At 46.2% G+C, this 12,376-nt stretch overlaps 1 protein-coding gene across 1 annotated transcript in view; it reads left to right on the forward strand.

The window, feature by feature from the left end:
* Positions 1-12,376, forward strand: part of LOC132352710 (phospholipid-transporting ATPase IB) — a 441,016-nt gene that overhangs the window by 294,285 nt on the left and 134,355 nt on the right. Inside the window, exons 30-31 of the mRNA XM_059903398.1 lie at positions 1,286-1,408; positions 3,383-3,461. Coding sequence (XP_059759381.1) covers positions 1,286-1,408; positions 3,383-3,461 — 202 coding nt within the window. The remainder of the gene's footprint in view (positions 1-1,285; positions 1,409-3,382; positions 3,462-12,376) is intronic.

A 12,376-nucleotide genomic window follows, 5' to 3' on the forward strand; every position in this document is an offset into this window, starting at 1 on the left:
CTGCAACTACTGAAGCCCACATGCCTAGAGCCCGTGCTCCACAACAAGTGAAGCCACTGCAATGAGAAGCCCACACACCGCAACGAAGAGTAGCCCCCGCTCGTCACAACTAGAGAAAGCCCGCACACAGCAACGAAGACCCAATGCAGCCAAAAATAAATAAATAAGTAAATAAATTCATTAAAAAAAAAAAAAGAAAGCACCCTCTGCCCAAGAGCTCGTCATCCTGGGAGGTCATTCTGTCTCCATCCCAGCCTTGTCTTGTACCGTGTCCCTAGCCAACCGCCATCCTGAACGTTCTAGAGCTTCCCCACAAGCGCGCTATCCGTGTTCGTGCCTCAAAGCTTTGTGAGGGTGGGAGGGAGGGAGATGCAAGAGGGAAGAGATATGGGAACATATGTATATGTATAACTGATTCACTTTGTTATAATGCAGAAACTAACACACCACTGTAAAGCAATTATACTCCAATAAAGATGTTAAAAAAAAAAAAAGCTTTGTGACGGGTGTTCCTTTCATGGGGATGCTTCCCTCTGCTTCCCTCCCACCCACACCCCTTACCATCCTGCCAAATCCTGCAGGTCCAGTACCTTACAGGGCAAAAGCTCTTTAGCCCAAGCATCCTTCCTTGATTCCCCCTCTCCTCTCCCCCAGGAGTGATTTTGCAGAGTGCTCTGTTTTATATGTTTGTTCTGCGCCTGTTGCCAGCTGCCCCGTCCCCAGCTCTGCAGCAGACAGAGTTCCTAGCAGTCGGGGACCTGCTTCCTTGCCTTCTTCCTCCTCCTGTTTCTAAATCTCTCTTTCCCTGGGGATTATCACCATACCTGGCCCATCATGCATTCCCCTTAAAAGTCCATCGAGTGAATAAGTGGGTGAAGTACATAGTGCTTCCTGAAATGTGAGTGTAAAATCAGGATGGAAAGTTGCAAATGGGGCCTCAGCACTCACAGGAAAACACTGCCACACCGCACAGAGCTCACCATGGTAGGATTCTAAGTCACAGCTCGTCTACAAAGGAGGGCAGTTGTTACTGGAACAAGACTTCTTGGCTAATCAGATATTTAGGATGTTGTTTTTAGTGTTCAGTGTATTCATTTTATGCTGATTAGGCAACAGTTTAAAATGGTCTTTCGTTTGTTTGTCGGGAGGGTGTGCGGGGAGTCGTGAATCATTGAACCTCAGGTTCGGACTCGACCGAGAGTTAAGTCATCATCGCGTAGACCTGAACCACCGGAACCGCGTGAGTGGAAGGGCCTCTGGTGATGGCTCATTGTTGTCTACGCAGATTTTCACGGCGCTGCCCCCCTTCACTCTGGGCATCTTCGAGAGGTCATGTAGCCAGGAGAGCATGCTGAGGTTCCCGCAACTCTACAGGATCACCCAGAACGCCGAGGGCTTCAACACCAAGGTGAGCCACGCACGCACAGGGCCCCTCGGAAGGCACGGGCGCTGCGTCCTGTCCCTCAGCGCTGGTACCTGCTCAGAGGGGGCGTTCGAAGGGAGGTGAGGCCCCGGGTCTCTCCCGGTATCGCAAGCCCGGTGAATTCAAGCTGCCAGATTGGGAAGGAAGCGTCCATCCCTTCCTGTTCAGTGACGCCTTCTTCTTCCCTACGTGGGCCCCCCATGACCATGTGGCCAGCGGCCCGCACGCCCCGGGACCTGTAGGATCCAATCATCCCCCACCCCATAGAGCCCTGTCGCCTGGCACGGCCCTCCCTCCATCAGTGCCTGGTTCTCAGGGACAGGAAAATGTCCCTTTAGCCAGTGAGGAAAATTGGCCAGAGGTGAACACAGGAATCGAGTCAGGCGTGGGTATTGTTTTCAGTCTGGAGGATCAGGAAAGAGAAAACATCTAGACAGACAAGGAGTAGGCAGTCCTGAGATGAGCCTGGCTTAGGTGTTACGGGCGCCCCGCGATCAGGAGCGGCTAAGGGGTCTGGTGTGTCACTGACCCGCCAGCCATGGCTAGAAGGGCAGAGGTGAGGGCCCCCCGCCAGAAGGGGAAGTAGGTACCCAGCTGGGTTGGGAGGCAAAGATGCCCACATGCCTGCATCGCCGTGTTTCCGTCTCCGGTGTTTGTGCAGGAGGGGATTCGGAGGCTGGAACAGAGGCTCGATGCCCAGCTCATTTAAGACACCATGTGCCGGTTGTGTGTGTGATTAGCCTGCGTGGACACCAGCCTAGGCTTTAGGGAGGATGCCACGGGAGTCCTCGGTAGAGAGCAATCTCTGAAGCCTTCGTTTTGAGCCAGGTGTCGTGCTTGTCTTCCTCCAGGGCTGCCTCCTGTTTGGGAAAGTGTAACAGGCATGTCCACATCTGGAAAACACACAAGGGGACACTGCTGGTTCTAGTGTGTTCCATGCGCAAGGAGACGGCGCTGACTAATTGTATCGGTCCTTGTTCACCATGGCTCTGTCGATGGGAAATATGGCCTGTTTATTCTGCATTGTTTCCGTAAATCGGTGTTTTACAGAGTTTGAATTCAAAGGTCATGTAAGGAGGGAGGTAGGGCTAGGACCCGTTGGAAAGGTAGCCGAGCTGAGGATGTTTGGAGACTGACCTGCAAGCATTTTGAAGATCTGGGGGCGGGGGGACGGGGGCATACAGAGGACAGGGAGAAGATAGGGAAAAAATGAACATTTAAAATAGGAAAATCCCACTGTCTCATAATTTCTCATTATTTTCTGTTGTCCCGGCACTACTTAAGAACCAACTATATATATATGACAATTCCCAGAACAATTTCTAGATTGTTAAATAAATTCAATCTGGCTTTAGTAATTCTGTCGTCTCACAGTTAAAAAGATGATTGAAATGTATTTATGAAACTATAAGTTAGAAGAAACTAAACTTCATGTTCTTTTGTTTGACCTCTCAGGTGTTAAAGAGAATTTTTAAATGTGAATGATATTCATCTAAATCCCAAAAACTGAAAAATTGAATGGGAGGGATTTTAAGGGGTAAAACAAAAGATTGAGCATGCTGTGTAGGAATTTACATTGTAAATGTTTTTCATGCTTTCAAAAGTATGGCTTCAGTCTCTTCTTTAACAGTTTGACCCAATACCCTTTCTCTGGATGACTATAAAATGCAGTCTTTCTTTCCGTTCTAAAGGAAATGGAGCATCATTTGTTTTTTGGATGTGGGTAGATTGTATATTGTCCTGTTTATATGTGAATATCTCTCTAGGTCTTTGTACTAGAGTAATATTATCTGGAGATAACCCAGTCATTTGTATGTAAAAGTGAGGAAATTGGGGTTTTTTCCTGCCTTCCGGAGCTGGGCTTCGCAACCAGCATCCCTGACAATGAGGGGCTTGTTGAGCTACACAGAGGTCAAGAGGGTGGGCAGCTCCTGACTCCCTTGGTTTGTTTTCCCTTAGGTTTTCTGGGGTCACTGCATCAACGCCTTGGTCCACTCCCTCATCCTCTTCTGGTTTCCCATGAAAGCGCTGGAGCACGGTAGGTAATGGCTTCGAGATCCAACTCTCAGCAGGTAGCTTTGCAGCCCCTCAGTACCAGTTGCTCACAATTTTTTCCCCCAGTTCTGCAGACCCAGAGATCACAGGAACAAATTTCAAAAGAAAAACATACGAGACATCTAGTGAGAACTAGTCTCGGCTTAATAGCTTGTAGGTTTCACCCATTCTGGCTCTGAGAACCCATTTTCTTTCCAGTTGCCTGGAGAGTTTAAATACTAGGAATTCTAAACTTTATTTTTAATAACCATTTGAGTCAAGGATCTTGAAGAAAAGCACTGTCCTATAATGAAACATCGATGCCTCTTGTCCACGAGTTTGAAATTTTCTGTTAATTGCTTGGGCTTTCGTTTTCCAAGCCTGACATACCTCTATGCCAAATAACTCAAATCTCGTGAGAGTTTTATTTTATGCCCAGTTTTCTGAAAGTCTCCTTTCCTGGGCGTACACTTTTCAAGCAAACGTTTAAAGCTCGCTGGAGGACTGATTCTCCCTGTTGGTTTCCGTCTTCCCTAAGCTGAAGGAGGGTGTATTCGTTCATACTTCTTAATACATCCAAAGTGTGACCTCTTAAAGAGACATACCTTTTAGTCTCAAAAAGTGAAAATGTATTACAAGAATGCTACTCTTTTACCCCTCTCAAATCATAATAATACCCCTGGGGAAAATTACTCCAAATGTTGACTAGACAAGGCCTTTTATTGTACAGAGAACCAACAAATATAAAGTTTCCAAGCTTCTTTGTTTCTGTCAGTGTTTTTTTGTGCTTCGGATGGACATGATTCATCCTCACTGATGTACTTTAACCTGTCAAATATTGACAGAGAAAATGCATGCACAACGAATGTGTTATACTCTATGACCTTTTCTCTCAGTTTCATCAGATGCCCTGTCCCTTCAAGGGTCCCTAAGTCTCTAACTCAGAAAATACAATTTTCTGCTTCCAGCCCCACCCCCGAAGGGGCATTCTAATGGAATCATTCTCTTTGAACGATAAAGCTTTCCTGTGATTCATCTTTACTAATAGTGGATTTAATTTCTTTTGAAATGGTTTTGTGAGTAAGGGCTTACAAATATAAGAGTGTTGACTGTGGTTTGTTTTAGAAGCTCTGACAGTTTGGTGATAAAGCAGCCGTCATTGTATCAGGCTGGGCTGGGGATGGGAGGTAGTGTGTCTTGTGTGTCTCCTGAGCACAAGAAGAGGTTTGGCAGGTGTTCTCTCATCCCGGAGCCCAGCCTTTCGTCCTTAGGAAGAGACAGGCCCCTCACCCTCTTATCCCGGCATTGACTTTGTCCCTAAATATACAGTGCTTGCCTTTGGACTCACAGAAGTTTTGCAAGATGGTCATTTCCTCGCCTGCTTCAGAAGGAGCTAGCGTGGCCCGTTTTCAGCAAAGACGATGGTTTTCTGGTCCTGAGTCATGATTATGTGCTTTGAGATTGTGGTTGGTAGTTTATGTTGGGATCATTATTGTTTACCCAGATTCCATCATGTAAATCCATTCATTCTCCTAATGTGGTCTGTGTTTAAAAGGGGATAGAATCCCAAGAGTCACTAATTTACCTAAGAGATATCACCAGATGAATTTCAAGTTGGTTTCTATCACCCTTACCTGCTTCCCTCGGATTAGCAATTTGCCAAGCAACCAAAAGGATGATTTTTTTTTTCCATATTTAAAATCATTATCACCATCATTGTCAGAATCATTATTTCATCATATGCCTTCAGCATAGAGGTTTTCTTTTGGTTGTGTTGTAAACAGTAACCTTTTGAGTGAAACTGTTGAAGGTGAAATAAATAGCAAACATTAAGCGTATCTGGCAAAGAACAACAGGAGGCCAGTTGGTGTTGGTCACTAGTTGATGTCCTCTAACAAACGGAATGAATATTTTAGGATTAATTTCTAAATTCTCACTATTAATATACAGCAAAATGATTATTGTTCCTTAGCGCTATTCATTCATGTGATCCTTATGTCTGAGACACTGTGGTAGATTCTAAAGGTGGTGGGTAAATGAATCAATGCGGGTCTCACCTTCAAGGAGTTTGTAGTCTGGTAAGGGAAGTGGGTAGTTCTCTCGCAAGGCAGAAAATCATTCTCAAGTAGAATACAGGTAAAGTGCTCTCGGATTGTAGAGGGCTGAGAGAGAGATGCCTTTCATTTGGGATGATTCATGGCTCATTCGAGGAGATGATGTGTAGCCTTAGCCTGAAAGTCCAGGCAAAGGGAGATGTGGAGGGTTGGAGGGAAGAGCCAAACGAAGGGGAGCGATTCAAGACAGATGTGGAGAGCTTGAGAAGGTCATCCCTTACAGAGTGGAAGGCAGGGAAAAGTTGGAGAAGGCAGGTGAAAGCTGGATTGCAGAGGGCTTTGAATGCGATGTTAAGAAATCGGGACTTGCTTTGGAGGCAGTGAACAGTCAGTAGAATTTAGATCAAGGCAAGTATTGTGATCAGAGCAATTTTGGGGAAATGAATCCATCGTATCTTGTTAAGGTGAATGGTAGAAGGCAAACTGGTGGCAAGAATCCTAGTTAGGTTTCCGGCTGACCCAGGGGAGCTTAAGGAAGGTTAGACCCAGGGACTGGAAATGTGTTTAGAGAGGAGGGAACGTGTTTAGAGAAGAACTTATTCAGCAAAGTTACTGCAGACCTATGATGTGCCAGGCGCCGAGGGTGCGGTGGACATAAGAGCATGTCTTGCTCTCTGGGGGCTTCCATAAGGTCAGAGCTGACCATCAGGAATGGCACACATAATTGTTTAATGGCCAGTGTGCTGCGTCCTACAAGCTGCAGGGGGAGCTTGTAATACTGGGACACCGCCTAGTCTAGCGGGTCAAGGAAGCATCTTCTCCAAGGAAGCGATACTTAAGTTCTTAAAAGATGAATAGGGGGTGATCCAGTAGGGCCGGGAGGTATGGGGTAAAGGCGGGGAGGAACAGCGTTCCTGGCCGGGAGCTGGGAGAGCCCGTGGGCAGTGGCTCCCAGTGGGGTGGGGGTCGGAGGGCGGGACTCGGGACCTTGTTCAGCCTCTGGTGAGCGTTTCCGGACACTGAGCATCCCTGGCCCTGGACAGTGAACCCGCCCACCGTCACCCTTTTCCCTATCCTTGTGCAACTGTGAATCAAAACACATCTGCACATATTTCCAGCATCCCTAGTCGAGAGAGCTGTAGCATTGTGGGTGTTAGGTGACGGTCAGATCACCAAAACCCAGATGGGGACTTTTTTTAGTGAAGGGTTTAAGGTAGGAGAGTTACACCATGGGACTTGCCTCTGAGGAAGTTAAGACAGCCGTGTAGAGGAATACATAACGTCTGGCAAGAGCATGGGTTTTGTGTGTTTGTTTTTTCGGGGGCGGGGAGAAGGAAGTCAGAGGTGAAAATCAAGAAAGCTTGGAAGTTTGAGAAGAGCCGGGATATGGCAGGTGATTCGATTACTTATGTGCTGATTGTCCTAAATATAAATGCGCTCCTGTTACACTTTGAATTGCCCCTTAGAAGGATGCATTCACCCTGCTCCCAAAGAAGTGTAGAAACGTGACAACAGTTTGAGACAAACTGGGGCACTTTCAGAGTATGGGGACCCTGATCTCACAGAACAGTGCCTTCGGGCCCCCCCCACCTCCAGCCCCAAGTCCTGCTGGAAATTTTCCATCAGACACGTGCCACACTCAGAGCCCTGGGGGGCTTTGCTCGACCAGGGGCTGAGGTCTACAGAGCAGCTTTGTTCCATTGTTTCATGCTCTGTGGACTGTGTCGCGGAGATGGTGGATTTTACCAGGAAATTCTCTCCGGTCTCCATGGAGACAGGCTTAGGTACATGCAGTGCTGGTCACTTCCCAGCATCATTGTTGGGTAGAAACGTTTCTAAGAAGGTGTGAGCCTGTTGTTCATTCCTTAGGAAGCGTCCAAGAATTTTGCTTTGCTTATTTTTGCGTGGTTTTGGATAGAATTTTCAAAGCAGTCCTTGGCTGATGGAGTTGGTGATGATTCATTTCAAGTTTCAAAATACATTTTTCCACTCCAGCAATTCCGTAAATCAGATTTCTTCCAACCATCACAACCTTACGCTCACGGCCACGGCTGGCCTCTAGCTCCCAGCCTTTGATCTGAAACATGATTTTAGGTTAAAACCAGAGACATCACCTTTGCAGGAACCAAAATTCATCAAGACCTTGGTGTCAGGCCACACTCGGGCTTTCCATTGGTGTATCCAGTCTGCATATTTGAGCAACCCTCCTTGAAGTGGAATGTGGTTATTGGCAAAAGGCCGTAAAATCCGTTTTGATTTAAAAAAAGGAACTTTTCGGATTTTTCTTGATGGAATTTAAGAGGGAGGTGATGGGAATATACTTACCAGCAGAGAAAAATTCCCGAAAAAAAATTGTTCTAGATTCCTCACACTCTACACTCTGGAAACCATTCCCTCCTCTTTCTAGAAGAAGAAGTACCATGTGGATACTTCGAAATACCATGTGGATAATTATTGGCACTAATTAAGCAACAGGGTCTCTGAACATTCTTGGAGAAGGCTATTTTATACTTTTCAGTAAATGTGCTATACTGTAAGACGAGGCATGTTTTATAAACTGAAATAATAGTGCACATGTATAAAATGAGGTGTAGGGGTACTTCTCTCTGCCTGTGCCATTATTGGGTCATTTAAGCTTGAATTATTTATGACCTATACCTATTACTGTAAACTTGGTTATTTTCTATCATGTCAGTTTCACGTTAAGCTAAGTTGGGGCATGACTGCCATTGTTCTCTGAGATTGCAACTTCTTAAAATCAATTACTCATTCATTGAAAAAAAAAAAGATAAGTGAGTGTGTCCTCTGTGCAGGTCAGTATTGGTAGATGGTAGTGCACATGACAGGCAAGGTCCCTGCCCTCGTGGAGCTTACACTGGACAAGGCAGGACTGAACAAAAAGTGTAGCGAGCGGACAGTCAAGGTCAAATGGAGTGCGTACCAAGGACCCCTAACCTGGTTCCAGCTTTAAGGATTGCCCCCCAGAGGATGTGACAGCATAGTTGAAGGCTGAGCAGGAACAAGCTAGGGAAAGAGTAAGGAGGGAGGGGTTTCAGGTTATGGGAAGTAGCATGGGGTGAGAGGGTGTGACTCCTACTCAAAGAAGACACCTATGGGTGGAGGATTGGGGAGCAGTGCTGTGAGACTGACTGCCTTGGGATGATAAAGGATGGAGACCAAGGAATCAGACCATTTCCAGCCTGTTGGGACAAGTGAGCCTTTTGTAGTATGAGTTTACTGGGAGTCATCGATGGGTTATAAGCGGAGAACCATGTATCTGATGAATTTTAATGTGACCACACCAGCCGGGATGATTGTTGACATTCGGCTGGTTGGCTGTTGTGTGGTCTTGTGTCGTGACCGTGTCAGAGAACAGGATGGATTAGAGGGCTGCTTAGGAGGTAGAATTGGAAGGGTCCGATATTGCATTAATGAGTGCTTCCCTAGTCTGCCTCAACCTGTCAGGAGAATTGTACTCTGTCCTCAACCTGTCAGGAGAATTTGCTGTTCTGTCACAAAGCTTACCCGTAGAATACTATATTTTAAAGCATTTTAAAGTAAGGTATGGGAAACAATAGCCGACATTTTCTTCCCATTGCAAAGTCACTGACCATACTGTGTACCCATTTTAAGATCTAAGATAAATGAAAAAGATCCAGAGACGAACATTCAATGCTAAATGGGACAGAAAAGGGGAGTAGTAACTCCATGTGGCTTCTGCCATCTGGGAAACCCACTGAGAGGACAGGGTAGTATGAACAGTCACAAAATCCTGAAGCATATAAATGAAGTGAATGGAACTTGCTCACTAAAAACGAGAAAGACAGAACACTCTGGAAGCTTCTGGATTTATACAGATGAAACTATAGCTAGCGTATAAATCTAAATCACTAGTTGCTAACCCCGTCACTGTAGTACATCCAAAACCAAGTTTCCAAATTCAAAACGTTTTCTTCTGTTCTCATTAGTCTTAAACACAGTGAACTAGTAATGTAAAGTCCGCCTCATGTGCCTACAGGACTGTTGTTTGGAAACACATTATGGGGCAGAAGGGCCGTTGCTTTCATGCACTTAAATGTTTCTTACGTTTCAGTGTCTCTCTTAATAAACTCTGGGCTGCATATATTTTAAACAGTTGGGTTTGATGTAATGTTGTAAGAAGCGTGAGCCAGAGCTCCCAGATTTCACCCATATAGCTTTTCTCGGGAAGTTGAATCGAGGTGTATTAAGGTGGGCATAGCTGCTACAACAAACAGCCCCCAAATATCAGGGCCTTAGTCTAGTAAAGGCTTATTTCTGCCTCGTGTATCGATCAAACGGAAAAGTGCATTGTACATGGGTGTATTGACTGTATTTTCTTAGTTTCTACATTTGTGATGCCCTGATATTTGGGCCCGTGATCCTGGAGAGACTGTGCTCCCAGGGTTGGCTAATTCCTAGGGAGAGCAAACAACTGCCCCACAAGCATGCCTTTGCTTCACGGCCAACCATTCTGGCTCCCACACCCCCAGCCATCTCTGTACCTCACTCTCTTACACCAGGCCAGTATCCCCTGCCCTAAGTCACCCCCGGGCCAGGTACCCCATAACTAGGGATCGACCTAAAACCCAGAGACTGTTGAAATTACTCACACTATCCAGTCCTGAGCTTAAACAGTGTACCTACCCTGCTCTGTCCATTTTGTCCCTTGAAAACCCCACTAGAGGCTCTGGGCCATGCTCTCCCCTCCTGCCTCCTGATTGACCCTGCTGCTTTCCCATGGCCCTGCCTGACGCCCCGTGCGCCCTGTTTCTAGGGATCCGTGAGTGTAAACTCCTTCCTTCACGATCGTCACGTCCATGTCTGTGTGTCTTTCGACACCCGATTAAAACAAGCCCTAGTTATTCTCAGTATAGTGGCGCTCTGTCTGTGCAGGGCCCCCGAGTTCACCCTCAGCCTTCACGTGGGGATGGGAGAGAACAGAAGGACTGCTTGCTCTTAACCTTCTCCGGGAGGAAGTGGTCCATCACTTCTGCTCATGTCTGATTGGCAAGAACTAGTCATGGGGCCCCACGTAGGTACGAAGGGCCGCGGAATGTCATTAGACTACGCTCCCGGGAATAAGAAAAGAGCCTGTGCCTACGAGGTGGCTGTTTGACATTGGCAGGCAATCGAGTTTACTTTCCATCATCATTTTTACTTCCTTTTCAAAATCTATTTTTAGTAAACAAGAGTGAAAAAAGAGATTGAAATCTGAGTTTCACATGCTTAACTTTATCCAGCAGAAATGTCAGGAGGGAGGAGAAAATCCAGCAAAAGGCTTATATAACCAGGAACTTAACCCAGTGCTGGTTATGAATGTAATTATAATCACTAACACTTGTATAAACTCTACCTTTTAGAAACTCTTTCCAATAGTTTATACCACTCTTTACCAAGAAAGGAAAAAGTAAATTTTCTCTTTGTGAATACATAGTGTTGGAAGCAGAAAGAATTGTTTCAGTTGTAGTACAGACAGTACAGACATTTGAGCAAGATGAGTTCTAAGCGTATTTGTAAATTAGCTGTTTGAAACTTGGAAGACGTTTTCACTCTTAATATTCATCTGATAGTAGCTGGCTGGCATCATACCTCCTCTGAACCTCCGGAGTCTTAAGAGGCCCCAAGGGTGAGACGGGGGAATGGAGAGCCTGATTAATATTCTGGAATCAGGCCTGCTCTGAACTAGTGCTGCTAAAGGTTCTAGAAGCAAAAGGGTGGGAGAAGGAAAACAGGAGGAACTTGGCATCTGCTCTGCGACCAGGATTCTTGGCAGGTGTCCCGATGTGGAGGGAATGGTGCCACCTCCCCTAATTCTCCCGATGGAGTCCTATGTGAGTGAGATACCTGTGATTTTTTTTTTTTTATAAAGTTTTTTTTTTTTTTTTTTTTAATTTTTGGCTGTGTTGGGTCTTTGTTGCTGCACGTGGGCTTTCCTCTGGTTGCGGCAAGTGGGGGCTACTCTTCGTCGCGGTGCGCGGGCTTCTCACGCGGTGTCTTCTCTTGTTGCGGAGCATGGGCTCTAGGCGCACGGGCTTCAGTAGTTGTGGCGCGTGGGCTCAGTAGTTGTGGCGCACGGGCTTCGTTGCTCCGCGGCATGTGGGATCTTCCCGGACCAGGGCTCGAACCCGTGTCCCCTGCATTGGCAGGCGGATTCTTAACCACTGCGCCACCAGGGAAGCCCTACCTGTGATTTGGAATCCAGGCGCTGCACAGATTCTTACTGCACTAAAAACACACACATACGTCCACCCCATCCGTTTTCCTGATCATTAAACCCTGTCTTCTCTGACTGCACAGCACTGTGGACTAACTTAGTCTTCAGATTTTGCTTTTTGTCTGAGCCCTTTCTGAATACATGTTTGTGCTTTAGCTGGGCCATGATGTAATGGGTTTAATGAGCATTTAATTGAAATGGCATCCTTATAAGATGTCATCAACCTAGCCCTCTGGAAGCATCTGAGGTAAGTTCCTTTATCATTCTGATTAGAAAGCGAGACATACTTCTGTTACAAACCGTGGGTTTTCCCACAGATATTTTCAGAGAGCTTTTTGCATGCAGCATTTGGGGTCATCACTACTCACGCGAGGGTCCACGTAGGTTTGTCCCCATTGTTCACAACAGTCTGTTTTAGCGTCTGCGTTCCTAAACCTCATTTGGCTAATCCTACATCATGTCAGTCCCTGGCTCCAACCAGATTTTGCAAGTAATGTAAGTCTGGACGAACAGGCTTAGCGGCTGCTTTGGGTCTGAGGGTCCTGAAGCCAAGGCATTGTATCGGCTTCTAAGAGAATGACTGGCTCTCAGGACGCGGCTTCTAGCTCTGGTATTTTGTAATAATACTTT

Source organism: Balaenoptera ricei, chromosome 18 (assembly GCF_028023285.1).
Source record: "Balaenoptera ricei isolate mBalRic1 chromosome 18, mBalRic1.hap2, whole genome shotgun sequence".
Classification (NCBI taxonomy): Eukaryota; Metazoa; Chordata; class Mammalia; order Artiodactyla; family Balaenopteridae; genus Balaenoptera; species Balaenoptera ricei.